General features: G+C 41.1%; 1 protein-coding gene across 1 annotated transcript in view; it reads right to left on the minus strand.

Moving 5' to 3' along the window:
- Nucleotides 1-24,243, minus strand: part of daam2 (dishevelled associated activator of morphogenesis 2) — a 73,209-nt gene that overhangs the window by 19,711 nt on the left and 29,255 nt on the right. Inside the window, exons 4-11 of the mRNA XM_031579821.2 lie at nucleotides 11,851-11,925; nucleotides 11,028-11,122; nucleotides 5,550-5,883; nucleotides 3,872-3,982; nucleotides 3,019-3,122; nucleotides 2,859-2,925; nucleotides 2,648-2,765; nucleotides 1,079-1,214 (exon numbers count right to left, since the gene is read on the minus strand). Coding sequence (XP_031435681.1) covers nucleotides 1,079-1,214; nucleotides 2,648-2,765; nucleotides 2,859-2,925; nucleotides 3,019-3,122; nucleotides 3,872-3,982; nucleotides 5,550-5,883; nucleotides 11,028-11,122; nucleotides 11,851-11,925 — 1,040 coding nt within the window. The remainder of the gene's footprint in view (nucleotides 1-1,078; nucleotides 1,215-2,647; nucleotides 2,766-2,858; nucleotides 2,926-3,018; nucleotides 3,123-3,871; nucleotides 3,983-5,549; nucleotides 5,884-11,027; nucleotides 11,123-11,850; nucleotides 11,926-24,243) is intronic.

Here is a 24,243-nt window from a genome sequence, read left to right on the forward strand (position 1 = left end):
TTCATCCATTGTAGTGCATTGAGTGCAGAGGTACCCCTGTAGTGTCATACATTTAATTGTGTACGTTGACTAGTAAGGCTGGGCAATATGGCAAAATACAGCTCTGGAAAAAATGTAAAGACCACTTCAAAATGATCCGTTTCTCTGGTTTTACTATGTATTGGTATGTGTTTGAGTAAATTGAGGAAGAAAACTTGCTTCCTTCTGCTCTGACAATGTTGCCCAACTCTGAGGAGTGTTTTTTTCCAGCAGGACAATGCTCCATGCCATAAAGCCAGGTCAGTGAAGGTGTGGATGAAGGACCACCACATCAGGACCCTGTCATGGCCAGCCCAATCTCCAGACCTGAATCCCATTGAAAACCTATGGCATGTAATCAAGAGGAAGATGGATGGTCACAAGCCATCAAACAAAGCCGAGCTTGCTTGAATTTTTGCGGCAGAAGTCACCCAACGGCAATATGAAAGACTGGTGGAGAGCATGCCAAGACGCATGAAACTTGTGATTTTCCTTGCCCCTGTTGCCATTGTGCTTGTACTAAGTGGTTCCAGGCTGAGGGCACTGTAAAGCGCCTTGAGACAATTTATTGTTCTGGCGCTTTATAAATAAAATGTAATTGAATCAAATCAAATCAAGGTTATTCCACCCAATATTGATTTCTGAGCGCTTCCTAAGTTAAAACATTAGTATTGTGTTGTTTAAAAATGAATATGAACTTGTTTTCTTTGCACTATTCAAGATCTGAAAACACTGCATCTTTTGTTAGTTTTGACCAGTTGTCATTTTCTGCAAATAAATGCCGTAAATGACAATATTTGTATTTGAAATTTGGGAGAAATGTTGTCAGTAGTTTATAGAAAACAACAAATATTTTACTCAAACACACACCAATACATAGTAAAAACCAAAGATACTGATCATTTTGAAGTGGTCTCTTAATTTTTTCCAGAGCTGTATTTGATACACCAGTCTGCTGCACCTCGGATTACATGATACACCTCTGGCATCTTTCTCCTTGTTCGCCCATGGGCATACGTATACTAATCACCATGAATCAGGAACATCTTGTTACACTTACATCCTAATGATGTTCTTCACACTGAAGTCTAATGGTGAAACATCTGGATCCTCTCCTCTCTCGTCCTGAAGAATAATTTGCTGAAGTATCTGGTCTAAAAGTTGCCATCGTTGTAAATTCCCTGGACGGTGTTTACCTGTTAAGGAAACACAACTATGACACTTTAAATGGAAAAGCTTATTTTGATCATTTGTAAACATTAGCATCCCTGGAGCTGATTAAAAACAGATGAGCAGTGAAAATGCTCCTCAGCTCAGTGGCAGCTGGACATTGTGTGGGACAAGAAGGGTAGGTGAAAGAGGATGGAGTTTTGTATTTATCCCAAAAAAAAGCCAAAGAACAGTTAAAGTAAGGAAGTTTAACTCACAAAATAAATAAATAAATTCAGTAAACACAGCAAAATGACATGGTCTTGAGTGTATTGACTGAGTCAACAGGTAAAATATCAGCCTAAATAACTTTGTCAAATTAGCCTTCAGTTGATCCAGAAACAGTAGTGATATAAATAGTCTACATGGGCCATTTATTCAAAACGATCTGTAGACGACACAGACGACACCGGTAATACGACCATTTTGAGGCGTTTCCCAAAACGTTCTTAGCTAAGTATACCTTCTGTAAGAGACACTTTTGTAAGGTTGGTCTCGACCACTCTTAGCTATACTTTATCGATGTTGTCAACTCACTCTTCTAGTTGCAGTCACTGTTCAGGTGCTGCACTTAGTTATATCTCAATCTGGTATAGAATAATTCCAGTTGTAGTTGGCTAATAATGTTAATAAAATACCACAGTAAGGGGAATGTGTCATGCAAAGAATAACATTTTATATTACGATGGATGCATATGGCACTTTATTGAACATGTAATTGCCTTTTGCCAAAATGAAATCAGCTGTCAGACAAACTATGGCAGCCATTTAATGTATAGTTGTGCTAAATCAACGTATAGTTGTGCTAAATCAAAGACGGCGCGGAACCATATATGTTAATAATTGAATCCGGTAAAACTGTTCAAAGCAGCCACTCTCGTCGTTTTGCCTCCCACAGCAGCAAATTCTGCACCTAGATTGCAGCCTCTCAACCCTCTCAGCCCCGAAATCCAGCTGCTGCCAGCTCTTGGGTTTTATGCAGTAGGGAGGATGTTGGAGATGGATATGAGCTGAGCAAGAACTCTGTGTGGCGGTGTGTTCAGGCAGTCACCAACATCCTTCTCTGTCATGCAACAGATTACATCTGCCTGCCTTCGGCAAGACACAAACTCATGAAGATGCACCAAGGCTTCCAAGCGATCATGGGCATCCCTCGAGTCAAAGGCCTGGTCGACACAAACCTATCAGTGCTTGACCAGGCTTTCTGAGTGTCAGATGTAATTCAGAATGACATCACTGAAATGTTTGTGCATGCATATTAAAAATGTAAAAAGTTCTCATTGCATGTAGATGTGTATATTGTCTCCCTAAACCTCAGCAACCCATGCCAAAAATTCATTTCTGCAACCCAGAGCAGCTCTGTATGTGATGCTGTGAGATGAGAATGCAGAAAGGTCTACAATTGACAGCGGACACTCACAGGGCATCTGGAGACAGTGCTGGAGGATGGAAAGAAGGTGTGGGAAAGCATCCGTGTGATTGAGCTTCTTCTTGATTAGCTCAAACATCTGGCTTGCACTCTTTGTGTCCAAGTGAGCCTATCAGGGAAATCAAAGTTAATTTCCACCAATAATGTTGCAAGATGCACTCAGTCATTAACTTCTTAAACAGCTGTGAAGAGCCACACTCACCAGGCCAAAGCACTTGGCCAGTTCTAAGTCATCCTCATTCCTCACCATTTCAAAGAAGTCCAAATGTCTATAAAAAAAAAAATACTTTTGCATGAGACATACACACTTGAAACCAGGATCAAGGATTTCAAATAACTAAACTATTCTGTCCCTTACTCACCTGTCTAGGGTGGCATTCTCATGTTCTCGGAGTTTATCAATAACGGGCTGAATGCCCAACATTAGGAACTCATACCTAAGATGGAGGCGGAACTCCAGATTATCCTGAGGACATATTACATTTGAAGTGAACATCAACAAGCATGATACTGTGTCAGGATTGATCTCAGAAAATGATCTGATTACATTTTAAAAATTATAATTGATCTAGTGGCAGGCACCCAGAAATAGCTAAACAAACACAAACAGAAGCCATTTCACATTCATAAATACATTCCATACTTTGTGTTAAACACATAAATAACATAATCCTAAATGACTAACTGAAAGATTTTTTTTAAAGCTTTTAACATTTTTATAAATGATAAATGATTGCTAACATGGTTTAAACATCAATAATAATGACCTGAAATCTTATAACTTAGTTATTCATATTTTTAAAGGAAGGTGACAACTGAAATGAAAATGGAATGGATTAAAAACTCTTTTCATTTCAATTCCCTAAAGGAAATGAATGAATGAATGTTAAGACTGACATATCTAACAATCTGCACTGTGGTTTAATATGTGGGGTACGTCCACTGAAACACATCCATTGTGTTCTGCACATCTTCAAACTACTAGATCATTATTTTGCTATTAACTCAGGCCTGTTGTCCATAAATTAAATTAAGTGGATCCCAGTAAGTAATTATTTAATAATTCAAAGTTTATTTATGCACGCAAAATAATCATAACATTAGATCATACCAAATCTGATGTTCAGTGATATGACAGTGATATATTTCCGTTATCAGTAATTGTGTTATAATGACAACTTGACAACTAGTTCAAGTGTTGAAGACTTCACAGACCTCTCCTGCACCAGCATTGAGAACAGCATTAATGAAGGACATGATGGCTGTTTTTACGTTGACTTCATCTTGATAGCAACCCGTACTTCGGTCAAGGTCATTCAGTAATGTCTGCAAGAGAGAATCAGCATCAATCTTGGCAACAATGCAGAGACTCTCAAATGAATATATTTAAATATATATATGAATATATATTTTGACTAAATCTGCAAAGGCAGGTTTTATAGTAAATAAAATAAATGGTTTTACTTTTGTTTCTTTGAAGTCAATTCATGCTTAGTGAATATTCTTTACAATGTTGTCATGAAGCCAATACAGTCATTGACCCCCTGTCCAAAGAATTCCTATTGTGTTAACCAGTTCACCGCTCACACTCTCGCATTGACTTTATTCTAACTAGCAACTCAATTATATCTTCAACATTTCAAACTATTACCCTTTTACAATCAGGGATCACACTCCTGTCTCACACAAACGGAATATAAATCACATCCACAAATCTTCAGTCTTCAGATGCCAACATTGCTTTGGGAAACTGGGAAAGCTAAACTAAAGGCAACATAATATCCTACTCTTCCTATAAGAACAAGAAAAAAGTCTAATCTAGAACTGAAAATCAATGCTTTAGAGAAGATGATGAATGGATAAACCTCAAAATTAGTTAAGCAAATACAAACCACAATACAATGAACCTACAAAGAAAATGGAATGCTTACTAGCACAACTGAGATATTATTTCTTCGAATAACATTCTTAGCTAATCTAGTAAAATGTTAGCCTGACGATGTCATACTCATAATTGTAGTCAGAATATGAGTCTGATACTGCTCCATTGGGCTGTGATTATGGGGCGTGTTTCAACCGAACCAGGAGAAAAAATGCCTCTTCGCTCAATTGGATATACATACAACCAATCAGAGCAAAGTAGTCGTCATCGGGGCCAGCTGATAAATTAAACTTTTACCGAATCCCGTAGGAAGGACGGCAAAAACATATTTTCGATCGACAAATGCCTTGATCGTGTTTCTCTGTTCCTCTTTCAAAATGAATGCGCTGTCGATGTCTTCTAAAACATCTCTATCTACACATCTACATCTCAGCTCTCCAGCGGCAGCCATGTTTGTTGAAAACGAATTCAACCCAAACGCTCTTTGGTGACGTGGTTGATTTGATTTGACAATTTGATTGGTACGAACAGCTTTTTGATTTTTGATAATTTCTCCCCAAGCAGTGCCAGACCGAACTTCCAGACCTCAAATGTTGTGGGCGGGGCTAAATTCGTCTGGTACCCAGGCTAGTCAAATGTAACAAAGGAAAAACAATAATTCCAGTATTCAAAGACAAGACGGGAAAGATTAGGTAGAGGAGATAAATCAAGTATTATGACAATCTATACCTATTAAGTCATGATTCAGAGTCAGAAGACATCGACACCTTTCTCAATAATATAAACCTTCCCAAAAACACACACTGGAATAACACCTGAATAATTCATAATGCCCTCCAGATGTCCCCCCCCCCCCCCCCCCCCAAATGTTTCTGTTATAAAACGCACACATTTATAGTACAAAGATCAACATGTTAGCATGTTAACATTAACATGCCTACCCCAACTGACAAAGTGTCACTCTCTCCAGAGCATATCCCTTTAACTCATGGAGCAGTCTTTGGTGGGTACCTGAAAGCGGGTCCTCTCTGCAGCATACTTTTGATAATGTGCCATAGCTTGCAGGACCTTCTTATGACCATCAGGCACTAGACACACAGCACCCAGGATCTCCAGTACTGCAACCTTGGTTTTGATGTTGTCTGGCTGCAGGCTCTGGGAGATGGTATTGATACTCTGAGGGTGAGCCAACACGTGGTTCCGTCCGCAGGTGTTGTTCATCAAAGCCTTAACGCAGCCGATCAGGGAGGTGTGGATGCGGCTCTCTGAAGTCTCATAGTCCATGCTCTTGAGGAAGTTGAGAAGGCATGTCAGCCCATCCAGTTCCATGAAGCGGGTTACAAACCTGATGAGGCAACAGTGGTGTGAGAGAGTTAAGAGTTTGTTGGATGTAGGATGTGGAATGGCTAGTGATTAAAGCAGATGCTATCTACTGGCAACCTCTGCAGGGCATGGATAGGAATTACTAATGCAGTCGTGGTCCTGGGTGTTTTGATGCACTACAGACACTCATATTGAGCCAAAAACATTAAAAAAATGTCATTTTCACAATCTGGTAGAAAATAGGTGTTCACAGAGTAGACGCAACGACGTGACTGACTTCAAACACACAGCAACAGCTGCGCTCACTCAATGAGATTTATTCATTAACACACCAATCACATTACAGGTACACACCCACATTAACAATCACAGGTGTCTGTATTCAATCAATAAACAAAACAAGACAGAAACATAATACAAGTTGAGAGCACACTTGTTAACAATAGGTTATTTTATCATACGGCTCCTCAGACTGTTGTAGTAAGTTCGCTTGAATTGAATGGACCATCCCAACATTCAGAGGTTCGGTATATCTTTATAATGACCGCTGCAAAACATTAACTACCACTGCCATTAGTAATACGTTTAGTGCTTCTGTTTCCAATACTTCATATCATTTCGTTGTTACTTGTTTGTTTACACACATTCCATGGGAGATACTCTGTGTATCCTAGATAGAACAATAGTCGATGATTATGTTAAATGTTATGAAAATGATATGAAGTTGTCATTAGAAAAACTATCAGTCTTCACTTTAGAACAAGGAACCTGTTTTAAAGGAATAATGAGATATTTAGTTTTTCTAAGGCCGAATGTGTCTGTAGTCGCCATTTTCATCATTTCAGTCTGATTATATGGAAAGTAATCCTTCACTTTAGAATAGGTAACGTATGTTGGGTCAGTAATGATATACTATGTAGGTATCACTGACTGAAGTGCACTCATGCACGTTTTTACTTTAGAACAGGGGCCCTGCCTACCAGTCACCACTAGCAGCCTGTGTGAGTACCATTCCCATTACTTGGACCTGTGTTGCCATCGCATTGAGACATGAAACATTGTTTTTCAGTAGTGTAGGAGCCATTTCTGTATTTATTTTATACGTTATTTGAATGCTTGCATTTATTTCTATTGTCTGAGAATTTGTGCCCTCTACAGGTCAAAAGGCAAATAAATAGGAGAGTGACCTGTGGGAGGCGCGGCTGACTAGGAGCACACAGCTTTTGACCTTGCTGATTGATTAGTTTGCTGGAGGATAGGCCTCGCTGCTTTTTGTGCTCTGAAACTTTATTTACTACCCACAAGTTGTACCATCCATTTTGTTAATAAACCAACCACTTGGAACTGTACTTGGACCGCTTTGGATTTCATTTATTTTCACAACACAAGCGTCAAAGAACCCCCAGTCAACGCCACCAACGTGACAAACAAAGGGACACTCAGGATAAATGTCACTATAAGTAGAAATAACTGTTCTACAATTATTCTGTCCCTATAAGTATCATATTCAGACTGTGTATTAGGGGGCTACAAACTTTCTATTTGTATTCTTTTTTAATCTAATATATATCAGTAAGTTTAGGTTGAGACCAACTAGTTGGTCAATAAGGATGCAACAAGAATAAATGATTCAGTGAGTATATTCAGTGAGATTAAGACATGGTGAATTCAGACCTAATAAATCACTGATGCTTAATGCAATCTTTATTAGGCACTTATACAGACACATGCGTTAGTTATGTGCTAATGCTTAACATATGTTCCCTAGACTAAAGTGTTATCTATGTGTCTTATGTTTGACATGTTTGTCACCCCTTCTCAGAAGGCTTAGAGGGGCCTGACCACACGTCGCTGGTACCTTCACACTCATTTCTCAACACAACGTTAGTGAAGTGGGAGCAACAGGGTATAGGCCTATAGCCTACCTTCAACTCCAATGTCATGTGCTCTAGCATGTTTGGGACAAAGGGACTCCATCACATTAAGTGATTTAAATGATTTAAAATGTTGGCTAATTTTAACATCAATGTTTCAGAAACATATCAAGAAAAATAATATGCCAATCAATATATTGATCCATTATGACATTACTAATGATGTATGAAAAGATAGCTGCTATGAATGACAAGCCTAACCTTCATCATGAACAGTGTTAACATATTTCATAGTGTAGCCTGTACAGCATCCCCTTGACAGACACACAACCAAATATTTAAATAAACGTCTGTATACAATATTGAGTAAATAACACACAAAACAAAATAAACATGTAATGTACACTCTGTTAGAAAGGCAAATAGCGGGTTGCCTGCGCACATGTGCAGGGATCTGTTTTCGCAGTTAAGGGCGTCATAGTAATAATTCTAGGTTACTAAAAGGGACGTCAATGACCTGTAGATGGCAGTATAATCACACAGCAGTCACTTTGCACCCCATATTCCCACCCTCTTCTTCCCCACGCCTCTCATCCCTCTCTTCTTCCCAGATGATTTTTCACATCTTTTTTGCCTTCTTTGCCTTTACCAGTACTTCCAGTGCTTTTTTCCGCTTTTGAGCGGCTATGAGCCTCACTTTGTCTTGCCAGTCCTCCTCCACTGTGGTCTTCCTGCTTTGCTCCCCACTGGTCGTTGGATGGCACTCAAACTCTTCCTGCCTCTCTTTCTTCTTCAATAGGGTCTGTTGTCTGCGAGCCTTATCCTTTGTTCCTGCAGTGTGGATGTTCCTGCAGAAGACCTTATCAACATTGGAGAGCTTCACATCATCTCTCTGAAACATCTGGATGTCTGTCTGACCCCTGGACCTGAGCGCATACTTGGTTGTCTGGATTGCATTGAAGGTTGCCATGCTCATTGTGGTGGTCTGTGTGGAGGTCAGTGAAGAGCTGCTTGAGGTGGTGGCGGAAGGGGGAAGCAAACTGTTTGGCGGCATTATGGATGTGGTGACAAGAATCCAAGAGGTTCTGGCAGTGCGTCCCTCTGATTCTGGTCTCCAGTCCAGACTTGCTCCCTCGCATTACATTACAGGAGTCCATCATCATACTGATCATGTTGGCAAATGGGATTTTATGGTAATTGAAGAAGGTCACCAAGGCCGTTTCCAAATATTGAGCAGTCCCCTTTAGAACTTCAATGGAGCCAAGGTGTTCGACTACCACATGCTTCAGCTGCTGATTGAATTAGCATACTAGAATTGACAACACCTTATTGGAGTTTGATGTGCCCTCATCAAAGTTGATTGAGAATGGTGTTGACCTGATGCTCTCAAACGTCCTCTCTGAGAAGGTGTGCCCCAGGCCCTGGACCATCTTGTACGAGGCAGCAGTCCGGGATAGCGTCATGCCCTTCAAAGCTGGTTTATCCCGAGCCAGTGTCTGGGCAAGCTCAACGATGACAGGACCTGCAGATAGGGGGAGGGGATTTTCTGCAATGGTTCCAAGAACCAGTGCCTGGGAAAAACAAAAATAGTGTTAGTATTTTATATGATACCACTTGCAAAGAACATGTAAACTTCTTTATAAAAAACAATTAAATACTGAGATTCACTGTACTATGGAGTATCTATGGAGATTTCCTGGTCTGCTTATCTAGGCTTAAGACTTTAATGATTTATGATAACAACTAGCACCGACACTGGCTAACCAACACTCACTTCTGCATTTGCTAGCCTTTCAAAGAGTGGTACTGGGACCTTCACTCTTTCCCTCATCTGCTCAGGGCCAGGCATAGATGGGCTCTGCTGTGATGGGCCATGAGTTGATGGGCCAGGAGTTTGACACTAATATACTATGTGTGGTCATAATACTCACCACCTTCTGGTTCCGTTTTTTCTGTTTTACAGTGTGCCAAAAGGGCATGGGAGCCCTTGGTAGAATCATTTATCTCTTTGCAGCAGAGGCTGCATCCGGCATGCCCTGGTTTCTCTATTTTTTTTTTAAACTGTGTCATTCTTCTTCTCCCTTTCCATTGATCTTTGATCTTTGAGTGTAGTTTCAGCCAGGACCAGGCACATTCGCACCTGTCTCCTGCATTTAGTTGAGCCAGAGTAATGGCATCCTCCTCATCAAATTCTCTAATTCTGAAAACAAACTGGTGGGAGAGTGGTACATTTGCTAGCTAGGCTCTCATACTTAGGACAACTCAAAAGTACTTTACATTGCAATAAAAAGGCATATTATAAAACAGTAAAGGTATAAAAAGGCATTTAAAGAGAAATAAGGCATTATGAGTGGCGCTTCTCCACTACCTAACTTGAACAGAAGAAAAACCTAACTTGACAAGTTAACCTTAACACCCGCATTATTACTTCAGAAACTGATTGCTTACCGTAAAGCGAGTGTGCTCCATGTTGTCTGGAGGTGTAGCCGGTAGCTGCCTAAAGTGTTGTAACGTGGTATCTCACTGGACGGCAGGGCATCGAGAACCGTTGGAATCAGTTATTCTGTCTTTTTCCTAATGGTACGTAACGGTACGTTTCCACACAGCATATCACCACGCGAATTTTGCCAGGCGAAACTTCGCCTCGGGGGCGTGGTCAGAAAAATCATGTTTGGCTGTCAAGTAGCAAGTTCAGTTGCCGTGCCCGGCAGTAGAAAACGGGTCAGTGCTTCAGATTACATACACAGTGGGTTATTTGCCCCAAATATGTTCATGTGCAAAGTAAACAACAATTATGTTCTAATATAATTCATATCAGCATGCTAAAGTTGTATGTAATGTATTAGCAGCTAGCTAGCTACTATGTGTTCTAATGGATCTTCGGTTAAAGTGTTAGCAGCAACCTAACAATAATGGTCGAGCACTTCAGTTAAGACCTACAATATTCTATTGGCCCTGACAGCATTTGTGTAGCATATAAACAACAAACCGAATCGATGTAAACATAAAAAAGTAAAAGTGGTGTAGACACCTTTATTCACATAAAACATTTCAGACTCCCAAGACTCTGCCATCTTGTTTCGACTTTTTTGATTACTTTTTTGTGAACAACGTAGGCTTCCAAATCATACAGACGCGTTCTATGTGCGCGCTTAGAAAAACACCACTCAAAACATCAAACATTACCATCCAACATATATTTAAGATCCCATCACCTGACTTTGATACTGTAATGAAATGTTGTTAATCTGCAATAATGCCTTCATTTGTGTATGCCTTCATTAGGTTTTACCTCATTGGCTGAGTTCGGAGGGCTGTTTTAAGGTCTTCAACCACTTTGTTTCTGATCTCCATCTCCTCTTCATCAAAGACAAACAGTGTCTGCATCTAGAACCACAAGGTCAAATATATTAAATGCCAATTTTAACAAGTGTACATTTAAAACTGTGCCCGCAATGCATGAAATAAAACAGATTATTTCATTTTAAATGAGGCATGATACAAACAAGATCTGAAATACATAAACAGAATGAAGCTTTTTAAAAGTTATGTTTTGTATAGTCTAACAGGGCATGTTATGACATCAGCACTTGTGACAGACGTCTACATTATGGTACTGAATTTCAGCAAAAACCCAAAACAAATAAGGTTGGTTCATTCTTTAATCCAACTCAGAATCTGTCAAACACGCCATTTCCCTTTGTTGTTGGTTTCGTCTATTTCATAGAAAGAAAGGACCTAGAGGAGTATCTTCAACAACTACACATGGACAATCAGATGCATGTGGAAGTCGTGTCACCGGCAGACATTCCTCCAATTGTAGAGATAGGATCACCAATGGATTGGAATTGTATCGGAAAAAAAGAACCATTCCAAGGATGTGGTGTCGGGCAGGTTGTTTCATTCCAAAGGAGAAGAATACCATGAATACAGACCAATTCCAACATATCGGTCCTCTCGATTAATGTCATCAGAGATTAAGGAAATATGCTAAACTGAAATACTGGCTAATCCAACAACAATGCCTGAGCTGACATTTTGAATCCAGTGCACACAAAAATGTGAAAAGAAGTATGTGTACTCATGTAAAAAAAGACATCAGAGAGGTGACTCACTGCAGCCATGGAGTTGATGCGATCGATGTAGTAATCAGGCCAGCTGGTGGCCAACTTGTTTGGGTCCTCTTGCTCCTGAAAGTTCAGAAAATGGTACCATACATTTGGTAAGAAATAATGGACCATTTAGCATTCTGTAGTAGAAAATACTGCATGCCAAAGTAGTAACAGTGCACACAAACCAGATAATTTTAACAGAGATCTTCTGTAGCAGTGTATAAAATGTATAACAGTCATAGGACTTTGGATATAGGATGTTTGTGTTTGGACTAAAATCATTCGATTTACCATGGAAGTTTTTTTTACATGCAAAGTGCGATTCCTACATGTTTTTGACACTTTTCATACGGGGAGTTCATCTCCACTCGGTCTTGTGTCCTGTGGGTCAGAACTGAAGCATTCATCATCTGTTTTGAAGTGATCATCTGTGCGTTTACGAATAACATTCAGCTTCACGCACACCCCTAGCCTTCAGTCACTAACAATAAATGTCCTTTTCAGTATCTTGCGAGACATGAAAAGCTGACGCAGATGAGGATCTGTGTACATGAGCCACCTCATGTTGTGCGCTGATGAGATAGCAGTTTTCTTTTGTCACAACAAACTAGATCTAGACAAACCTTTTTACTTAAGGTTATGGTATTTGGCTCTTTGACACTTTTCTCCAAAGTGACTAACATGACCGAATTTTAATAACTTTAATCATTTTAATAACAATAACTCAGTGTTTCCCCTACCGTTATATTAGGGGGGCTCCCCCCCCCCCTGCAAGGTCAAGTTAATTTTGTTCAATTTTATTTTCTATAAAGCGCCAGATCACAACGGAAGTAATTTAAGGTTACCTTTCCTATAGAACAGGTCTATAGCTTGTTCTTTTATTAAACAAAATAAATAGCCTTATGTTATTTATCTTATTTACACGACGGCATGTAATTTCTGTCTCTACATGGTCGCGCGTTTACAATTCTCCTCTGCTCTCTGTATCGCGCATGGCGGAGTTCCGCCGCGATGCGCACAAACAAACAAACAAACACACACACACACACACAAACACACACACACACACACACCAGCAGACAGAATTGGGCTTAAGAATCAGTGCACAGCTACGGACACTTTTAAGCCTTAAAGAACACATTTCCAGGCGTTCATGAATCCACGGAGATCTTTTCCTAAGTAGGGTCGAGAATGAGGCCCAATGAGAATGGCTACAACAGATGTGGAAACAGAACGTACGGCCATTTCCGCACCGAAAAATTTGAAATAGATCTGGCTTCCATTTTTTATCATTTTCCGCGAGATGTGCGTGGCCCTTTTTACATAGAGTCTGTTAATAAATCTATGAAATGTAATGAAAATTATTTATTTTGCTGTGAATAATGAAGGAAGCAATAAATCCGATTATTTCCCAAACCCTCAAGAGCTGTTGCCATGGAGATGTAACGTTACTTTCTGTTTGAAGATAAGGTAGCAGCTAGTGTTGAAGAATGGATGACTTGAAATTGGACGACTTGAAATTAATATATGAAAATCGTTTTGTTCTTGATGAATTAATGTTTGTTTATTAATCAGTTATGTTTCAACAAATAACTAAATTATAATTACAAAGAGGAAGATTTGCAACTTTTTATCGCAACTTTCACTTGTTTCGGCAATTTCATTGCAACAAACACCTAAAAATAACAACTTTCATACCAACTTTTTGGAAAAGCTCCCGCGAAAGCAGGAATTTTAGAAAAAGAAATTCTTCCAGAAGCCCAGAAAGATACACTGCAGTGACAAAAGCTGCACACTTTGTGGATAATTGTCATAAAAAGACGATGTTTAGTTCAATATACAGTTAAAATAATTGTTCAGTTGTTATATTGACTGCTGTCATTAAAAGAAACACATGAACACCATGATTCCTTTAAGCGTTTGTGTCCGTTGGCCGCGCTGTTATGCCCAGAGGGTAGGAACAACAAGAACATGGGGAGGAAGCAGACGCAATCAGACGTCAAATGACAAATATGAGCCAACACAGCTGTTAAAAGAGGTCACAAAGCCGAATAGTAGGTGTTGAGCCAGGGACAGAGGCATACCTGCGCCCCAGTGCAACCCACTGACCTAATTACATCCGTCACCACTAGTGTACCTGTAGGGTGAGCGCAGACACAAGAAACAAACAAAAAGCACAGCTTCGGCATCCATATCCAGTGGGTGATGGTACTTGTGGGTTTTGTTCCACACTTCTCCAGATTGCTGTCTGATAATTTGTACAGAGAATGTGTTTTCGCAAAGAATTATTGCAGGGTGACATTGAGGGACATTCTATGGTTATGGTTTGAGGGACCATCTACCCAAACTCGATGGCATTAAATCCAACACCGGCATCAAACATCTTGGTGAAATTTTCAACCAAGACCTCTTACTCGACTCACACATAAAACAGATCTCAAAGACATAATTTTGTCATCTACGGAATATTGCCAAAATCAGAACAGTCCTATCTGAATGACCAGACTACTGCAACCAGAAGTCACAGTGTTGGTTTTGTGCACAAAAGTATAAGTTTACTATAATCAAAGAAAACGCCCAAATCCCGTACAAAAACAAGGTGGTTACAAGACTGAAAGGTAAAGGGAAAAAGAAAACCTCACGCTTGCTGTGTTTGTGGTGTGAACTTGCCTGGCTCCCGTGCCCGACGTACAAGTCACGAGACAGGCAAAACAAAAAGTGAGTCTTCCGAAGTCCAACTTACTTACCTACCCTAACTAACTACAACTAATAATGTGCCGAAAATAACAGGTAACAATAAACAATATCAGGAATATTAGCAGAACGGAGCGTTCAAATAAACAGGCAATAGACAAAGTATAGAGTGTGTGCCAGCGTTAGGGCCAATGATTTTCCGCGATAACGGAAAACGGACGGAATTCGCGCAATGTACCCTTTGAAACGGAATTGCAACTTTCAAACGGAAACACCATTTTTTGCATCAAAATCGCTCAAATTCCCCTGTATTTAGTCCTGCAAGACTGTATTTATTTCAAATAAGCACAACAACGATTGCAAGGATGAACAAACATTGAACAAAATGAACAAAAAAAAAAACATTGAGAAAATGGAATTCACCAAATGTGAAACGGAAAACTCAATTTTTTTTAAACGGAAAATCATTGGCCCTACAGCGTCTGTCTTTGCGAGGCGAGAGCGAGCCTCCATCTTGAAAAACTAGATGGCTTTTATCCTTGCGGGCCGGCTCCAGTAATTACAGGACCACGCCCAGTCTCCACCTACAGCAGGAAATGCACAGACCAGAACAGGAAGTCAAGCAAAAACCCAGCACTATGTAACACTAGACCAAAGACATTCCTCTTTAGGGCATTCTATAATCCTGAATAATGCATCAAAGCCTGGCACCTGTCGCAACATATTTCATACTTCTTGTCAGTCATGTTGTTGTGTTTAGCAGCAGTGGGCTGCAGACAGCCAAGGCCTGACAGATCCCGGGTATAGCATGCAGCACAGTTCACGGCTGTAGCCAGCCAGTTGTGCACTGTTGTTGTGTCCTGCCATCCTTGCTGTCTTTTTGTAACTAAAATTCTCATGCACCATGTCAGCCAACCATAACTAAATATAACTCAACAAAACTAAACATAAACAAAATTCCCCATGCTGGGCAGTCTCTCCCTCTTCGTCTCCTTCTGTATCATATTATGCTAAGGCTCAGGATACACTTACATACTCTGTGCTAGCCTATTTACCTGTCATTTAAATGATTGCCACCATCAACATAGTTTTCTGCTTCATTACTCTAATTACCCTTGTAATAGTAACCTTACTAGCACACTGTATACCCACTAAACTGTTCTACAATACTTGATATGATAGTGATATGATGGCAGCCACCAATTCAGTGCCGATTTGACCTTTCGGGAAACCTGACTCTCCACAATATTGGCTTGCAGTGCCTTGCCAGGCAGAACACATTGGAAGAGCAGTATGTGCCAGGGTTATTATCGTGAACTAAAACTAAGACCTAGTGGTTTTAAAACATTTTCGTAAACTGAAATAAAATAATTTACCCAAATAATCTGAAAAACCAATAATGATTGCTAAAACAATAAATTAAAATGGAATAAGAAGAGACAAAAAATTATTGTGGAGACCGTTTCAAGACAGTGGACACCGAATCCATTAAAGGATGTCACACTTCCAAAATTCTGTTTAGTCGAAGCCGACAAACTTAAAATGGTGATACAGCGGGTCAGGACACTATTGAAGTTGGCCTTATTATCAGACAAGTCAGAAATATCAGGGAGTAAAAATGGGAGTCATGGATGGGACCATTTCTAATTTAATAGTGAAAGCGGTACAAGCAAAGCATGGTAGGTCAGGTGACAGCAACTGTGTCATAGCTGTTGAGCTGGGATTGGAGCTGGAGCTACACAACAATGCTGCAGGGAAGGAACTGATTCTGATATGCGCTTCATCCTAAGAACATTCACAATAGAATTCAAGTTTGACTGACAATGCCTGTCTCTATCGCTTTGTTGGAAAGGTCCTTCAGCTGCTTGAGACGTTTAAATACCTGAGTAACCATACGACAGAGACATTGGCTCTAATAACAGGATTGGTTGTAATGAGTATTCATAAAGAAATTTGAAATCGATACAGAGAGCATTTTGAGGGAGTTTGAGTGTGTAAAAGCAGGGTTGGGTTACTGTTGGTGCACATCTTGAGCTAGCAAGCCATGCTTGAACAATATCATGTCTGAAAGGGAACACTAACACCAATTTTTGTCCCTTCTCTTCCATGGCCTGCTACCTTACGCTGGTGCCAACATGTAAAACTAAGTTTAGATTGTTCATTACAGAAGATGTATGTGTTATGACCAGAGGCTGGTTTGCTCTCCACCTGTGCCTCATCTACCAGCAGCGCGGCCTACCTCCCAATCTTTACACAGCACACTGCTTTCAGATAGGTTCAGCAACCACTGCAGCTTCAATCATCCCAGCATCTGCACTAAAGGCAATGGGGCCTGGTCTTCTGGTGCTTACCTATGCTACCTCTGGCCAGGAGTAAAGGATATTGTCTCTGCACTGCTCCCTTGTAAAAGAGTTCCTGTTAAGCTGCGGTCATGGATATAAGGTATGCTTTGCTCTATATGCCATAGGTATTGTTGTGGGGGCAGGATCTTGTTTATCAAGTTTACATGTTCACATTAACTTAGCTGTGTCCTGTATGAAAGCTGCTTTGCACCTTATTTCATCCAATGCTCTACCTCTACTGGTACAGTGCCTCTACTCACTTTATCTCTCCATTCGAGGGGCAGCACCTCGCCGCTGTTTTCCCTAAAGGCAGAGCCTATCTTTCTATCTCTTCAAGGGGCAGTGCCTCTCTGCTGGGAATCTAAGGGCCGTAGTCAGACATCTAAACACATTATCCCTGCCATGCCCTCTCCCTTTCCTGTGGTCTTCAGCACTTTTGATGAGAATCTGACTTACATCCTTGCTGTTCAAATTCATAGCACTGGGTATGTGTATCAGCCCCTTCCTATTGGCATTCCTGTGGTGCGATCCTGAGTTCTGGTATTAAACGATATAGTATCACCTCCTTCAATTATTTCTTTCTAAACTTTTGGTTCTCATGCACCTCGTCTTATGAATTGAAATAACCTCTAACCACCTCTGTAAGGGCAAGTCTACCATATGAAATAAACATTCATTCATTCATTATCACAACACAGTGATTTTGAAAGTGAAATTAACTATTTACTCATTTATACATCTAGCAATATCAACACGAATCTCAATACTAAGACACAAACCGCAAATTAGTTGCACTTTTCCTGGTTCTATTTACAAAAGTGATCACGAAATCAACTCAACAGACTTTCAAATATCACAAATTAAATAATGGGCACTTATAACCTCTATGAAGATAAGCCGGCAAGAAAAACACAGTATACCCCAATCAAGTTTGTTGCAGGCTTGGTGTAGCTTGCGTTCGTTGTTGTCAGAAAATATGGCGGCTCCTTCACTCTACTGAGCAAAAGGGGACAAATGCACTCACGACTTCCACAATTCGCCAGCATGCAGCTCCTCTCGTCTGAATACCGTGTTGCAGCCAGATGGAGAGTCTGTCGAAGCGTAGGGAAGTTTCTCTCATTGCCGTCTCTTCTGTGTTGCGCAGACACTTTTTTAAGTTCACGGAGTTGGCGAACAAGCAAAGTCCACGAACATCCCAGAAAAGTTAGCCATCACACGCACATTCACTAGCGCATGCTAATCAAGATTACGGGTTGGCAGGACTTGACTCCTCTCCAAAGAAATTGTTCCATACAGTCCGACCATCCGATATAAAACTCATGAATTTCACGGGTTGTGCACTTACATTATTTTATCTCTCAACAGTTCATACAAAATACGTGAGTTAGGCATTTTCACTGTTAACTTCTAGCTAACTATACAGCAGCTCCTACCCTGCCTTTGCGTCGCTCTCTCCTCTCGTCTCTTCTTCCTCTTCTCACTCCCCCTAACCCCATAACCTTTTGCCTCTCCACTGATTGGTCTGTGATATGCAAACGATTTCAAATACATTTAAATATGTTATTTACCACAGGGAACTTTCCACGCAGGCGTGGATTTTGGATGTAAGCGTGGCAACATATTCTTCTTTGATAGGGAACATTTGCACTAATCTCAAACCAGCGAACATTTGCACTAATCTCAAACCAGCCACCAGTGAGTAAATCCGATTTATCTGACAAAAAATATCACGTTTCCTTTATTGGAAGAGTGGCACATTATTCCTACATATTTCTGTATTAGCAAGGAAGCAGGAGTAAACCTGTGTTATGGGTTAATGTGATTAATCTATCTCAGATAACCTCAAGTTAACATTTGTTTTAACAGTTTTAAAAGGTTAAACCCCTTTGTGTTGCCATTAAGGCAAAATGTTTACGGGACTTTTAATTTGACAAGCTGTCCGGGAGTTTTGGGGTTAGGAACGGCCATTTTCCGGTAGAGTAGAAAGTAAACGGACAATGTATGCACGTCAATTCCATCGGTTGTCAGCACTAGAGGCAATGTCGTAAGTACAATGTCATTTTTATGTTAATAAGTTAATGTTAAAATACTGTTTAAAAAAGAAGGACTACACATAGTTACAACGTTTTATTTACATATATTTACAGGTATATTCCATTACGAAATGTATGCTAAAATAGTCCAACTTTATTCCTTTGTTACAGTTTTCACTCTGTCATGTAAGCTGATGTTCGAAGCCACAGTAAACAGCAAGTAAACGTTCACTACGACTTATCATTTTGCATCAGAGTTTAGCTGGTTGTATAGCTATAGTTGCTACACTGCAGTGAGGACAACACAGTGAAAAGACAGAGAAGTTAGTGTTGAACTTCGTGGCAAGATGGACACAAAAAGTGCTAAGGCTTCTGTAGCGAGTGGAAGGAGTTCTCGTTCATCTGCATCATCCAACAGTGCGCTAATCCACGCACGTGCAAAAGCAGCAGCTGCTAAAGTACGCGCTACATATGCAGACAAAGAAGCTAAAGCTAAAATGGACAAAGCAGCTAAAGAAGCTGAATCACAGTTAGAGAGAGTAAGAAGCGAGACTGAGCTTGAGACACTCGCCATGTGCCGTGAAGCAGCAGCAGCTGCTGAAGCCGAAGTAGCTGTTTGGGAATCAGCTCACACAATGGAGAGATGTATTCTGTTGGATGAAACGGGCCCATCAGAAGAAGATAAAATAGAGCGGACAAGCAAATACGTTCAAGCTCATTTTGCCCCAACTAGCTCCCCAGAGCGAGCAGCTACGAAGGCTAGCCCTCGGACATTTCAGCCTGCTACAGCTGCCACTCTCTCTTTCAGTCCAAACAACCCCTTTTCTTCATACCGGCAGGTTCCTGTTTCTTCACATGAGCCACCACAGGCTAATAACACCGGTAATGTGGACTTAGTAGTAGATGGCCCAGACTATGCTTATGTTCCACCAGCAGTCAAACTGTCAGACATATTTGGCATAGAGGATGCTCAGGTAAATTCAAAAACATTTCACACTGACTTGAATGTTTCTGCTCCGCACTTTTTCCCTCAGCTGAAAACTGACCAAAGTGTGCGCACAGCTGAACATCTTGCGCAATATTTAGCTCGACGTGACCTGGTGAGTGCTAGCTTGTATGAATTTGATGATCAACCTGAAAATTATCGTGCTTGGCAGTCTTCATATAAAAATGTTACCCAAGGCCTGAGTCTCACTGCTACCGAGGAGCTGAACTTAATGACTCGATGGCTTGGCAAAGAATCCAGCAACCAAGTGAAACGCTTACGTTCAGTGCACATAGCAAGTCCAGACATAGCACTCAGGAAAGCCTGGGAACGCCTTCAGGAATACTACGCAGCACCAGAGGTAGTTGAAAAGGCCCTCTTCACTCGACTCGACAATTTCCCTAGGGTTTCGGTGAAAGAAAATCTGAAGCTAAGGGAGCTAGCAGATCTGCTGATGGAAGTGCAGTGTGCTAAGGAAGACGGCTACCTTCCAGGTTTGTCCTACCTGGATACTGCACGCGGCATTGAACCTATAGTAACCAAGCTGCCTTATGGACTTCAGGAAAAATGGATCTCTGCGGGTTCAAGGTACAAAGAAGGAAATGGAGGACGGTTTCCACCATTTGAGTTCTTTACTAGGTTCATGTGCTATGAGGCAAAGAAAAGGAATGATCCCAGCTTTGCCTTTTTAAATGCTAGTGGGCCTTCTTTGAAGGCTGAAAGTTCCCATTTTCAAAGCACCAAGAACCCCATTGCAGTTCATAAGACCAATGTCTCCCCAGCAGAGTCAAACACTTCCAGTGATCCAAATAAGAGTTGCCCAATACATGCAAAGCCACATCCACTGAACATATGCAAAGCCTTTAGAGCCAAAGATCTTCAAGACAGGAAAGACTTTCTGAAAGAGAGAGGATTCTGCTTTAGGTGCTGTGGCTCAAATAGTCATTTGGCGAGGGACTGCACTGCATCAGTGAAATGTTCTGAGTGTGACAGCACAAGACATGTGTCAGCTATGCATCCGGGCCCTGCACCACAAAACACGGCTCCTGTACCCTCGTCACAGAATGGTGGGGAGGGAGAAGAGGATGACGACAGCACGGAAGTCGTCAGCTCAAACTACACTGAAGTATGTGGTTCAGGACAAGTTGGGCGGTCATGTTCCAAGATATGCCTAGGAAAGGTGTATCACAAGAGCTGTCCAGATAAAGCCATCAAGGCATACATCGTTTTAGATGACCAAAGCAACCGGTCATTGGCGAGGTCCAGTTTCTTTGACCTGTTCAACATTCAGTGTGAGTCATATCCTTACCTACTGAGAACATGTTCCGGCACGGTAGAAACGTTTGGCAGAAGGGCTGAAGATTTTATGGTAGAAGCACTCAATGGGAAGGTTACAATCCCTCTCCCCCCGCTTATTGAATGTAACAACTTACCTGACAACCGGGCTGAAATCCCCACGCCGATCGCTGCTCTTCATCAACCTCACCTCGTCAAAGTAGCAGAACACATCCCGGAGTTGGACCCCACTGCTGAGATCTTCCTGCTGCTTGGTAGAGACATAATTAGAGTGCACAAGGTAAGGGAGCAAATAAACGGCCCTCTCAACGCCCCCTTTGCCCAACGCCTTGACCTAGGATGGGTGTTGGTTGGAGAGGTCTGCCACGGAAATGTACACAAACCAAATGTCAGCACTTTCAGAACAACAGTGCTTGATTGTCATCGGCCTTCACTCCTCCAACCGCGCACAAGCCTTTTGCATGTCAGAGAAGAGCATCATGGCAAAGAGCCTAGGAACAGTGTCTTAGGGCCCAGCAGGGCTAAAGAAGATCGGCTGGGTCAAAATACATTTGACCGCACCGAACAAGACAACAAGCTGGCACCTTCAGTTGAAAATGAAATCTTCTTGAGAATAATGGACAAGTGTAAGGGATGGCATAAATGTGAGATGCCTCTCTCTCCGGATGAGCTTTACCAAACAAGAGAAGTCATCATCAGAGCTGTGCAGAGGAAAGCATTTGAGAAAGAGTTTGAAGCTCTAGATAGAGACAAGCCAGCTCCTCTAAACAGCTGTCTACGTCGTCTCAACCCTATCTTGGGGAATGACCTCATCTGCCTCGGAAGCTGCCTGAAAAACGCAGACGTGGAGATTGAGCAAAAGAACCCTGTTATTCTCCCAAAAGAAAACCATGTGTCCTTGCTGCTCATCAGACACCATCATGCCCAATTAAAGCATCAGGGCCGCCATCTAACTGAAGGCGCCGTGAGAGCTGCAGGACTCTGGAGCCTGGGAGGTAAAGGGCTCATTGACTCAACTCTTCACAAATGCGTGACTTGTCGCAGACTCAGAGGACAGATGCAGGAGCAACAAATGGCAGAAGTGGCAGCAATTATGAATGCAAAACTACTAGTTCCAGTTTCAAATTACCCTGAGGATCCATTCATTCTCACAGCATCGATGCCATTAACTCAGAAAGCCGGCGTCCCGCCTCCTCCAGGAGACTTTACGGACAGAGACCTCCTCACCAAGCAGTGGAGGCAAGTACAAGCCTTGTCCAACATGTTCTGGAGCCGTTGGAGACAAGTGTACTTGTCAACTTTACACAGCCGGAAGAAATGGAAGAAACGGAAGAAAGTCCCACCAAAATCTGCAAGAAGGAGACGTCGTCCTTGTCACAGACAACCAAGCCGTCCGCAACAACTGGCCTTTGGCGGTAATCACAAAAGCTATTCCTGGAGAAGATGGGGAAGTCCGTAAGGTGGAATTGAAGACCACAGATCAAGGACATTCGAAAAATGACCTTAGACCAGTGACAGAACTTGTTTTGCTTCTGAGGAAAGAGTGATGTGTATGAGTTTAGTTAATTCATAATGTTGTTTGTATAATGACCTCACAGAGGACAGGCGGGGAGTGTGTTGCCATTAAGGCAAAATGTTTACGGGACTTTTAATTTGACAAGCTGTCCGGGAGTTTTGGGGTTAGGAACGGCCATTTTCCGGTAGAGTAGAAAGTAAACGGACAATGTATGCACGTCAATTCCATCGGTTGTCAGCACTAGAGGCAATGTCGTAAGTACAATGTCATTTTTATGTTAATAAGTTAATGTTAAAATACTGTTTAAAAAAGAAGGACTACACATAGTTACAACGTTTTATTTACATATATTTACAGGTATATTCCATTACGAAATGTATGCTAAAATAGTCCAACTTTATTCCTTTGTTACAGATTTCACTCTGTCATGTAAGCTGATGTTCGAAGCCACAGTAAACAGCAAGTAAACGTTCACTACGACTTATCATTTTGCATCAGAGTTTAGCTGGTTGTATAGCTATAGTTGCTACACTGCAGTGAGGACAACACACCCTTGAAAGACTCGAGTGTCTGGGAAGATGTAGTCTAATCTGTCTAACTTTAATTAAACGCTGTGAATCCATGATGTAAATACAGAACGCTGACATTTTCTTGTTATTTTTTTTCACTTATTGTAGTCTAATTAGACTAAGTCAGAAGAAGAAATTCTGTGCACCAGTGCATTTTCCACAACATATCTCTTTACTTGGTTGGTACGGAATGCATTCAGGTTTGTTGAGGTGTTCAAATTCATCAACATAAACATAGCTTGCCACCTCCGATATCTTATGCATTCCCTGTTTATGTAGGCTACTGATCACTAATGCTCTTACGGGTTGTTTCCTTGTCAATGGGATATCCAATGATCCAATGCCCAGTTACACAGGCTTTCACTCACCTGTTTTGTTTATAAGTAAAAAAAAAAGCCATGTAAAGGATACAAACCTAATTAACGTTGAATACCATATAGCATAGAATACTACCCTTTTAAGGAAAGGAGTTCGTATAACCTGTAGCAGTAACGATTTCATGACCATTTTCAATAAAAGACTCCTCCCCCTCCATGACCCCTACAGCCCTTCCAGGATGCACTACCTCTGCAACACCCCCACAACCTGGTGCACTCCTAGAATCCTTCACAGCCATTGACCTCCCTGAACTCTATTCCCTGATCTTTTCATCTAAATCAATGAGCCTACTAGACCCTATCCCCACAAAACTACTTAAACATGCACTATCCTTATTAAGTGAGACACTACTTAAAGGAATGAACAATTCACTAATTTCAGGATATGTTCCACAATCATTCAAAATAGCAGTTATCAAACCATCTCTCAAAAAACCTAACCTTGATCCTGATAATCTGTCCAACCTCCCTTTCACGTCAAAAATACTTCAAAAAGTAATAGCTAAGCAACTTATTTCCTTTCTACATAAAAACAATATCGAAGAAGACTTCCAATCTTGCCTTAGAGCCCATCACAGCACTGA

This window comes from Clupea harengus, chromosome 14 (assembly GCF_900700415.2).
Source record: "Clupea harengus chromosome 14, Ch_v2.0.2, whole genome shotgun sequence".
Lineage (NCBI taxonomy): Eukaryota > Metazoa > Chordata > Actinopteri > Clupeiformes > Clupeidae > Clupea > Clupea harengus.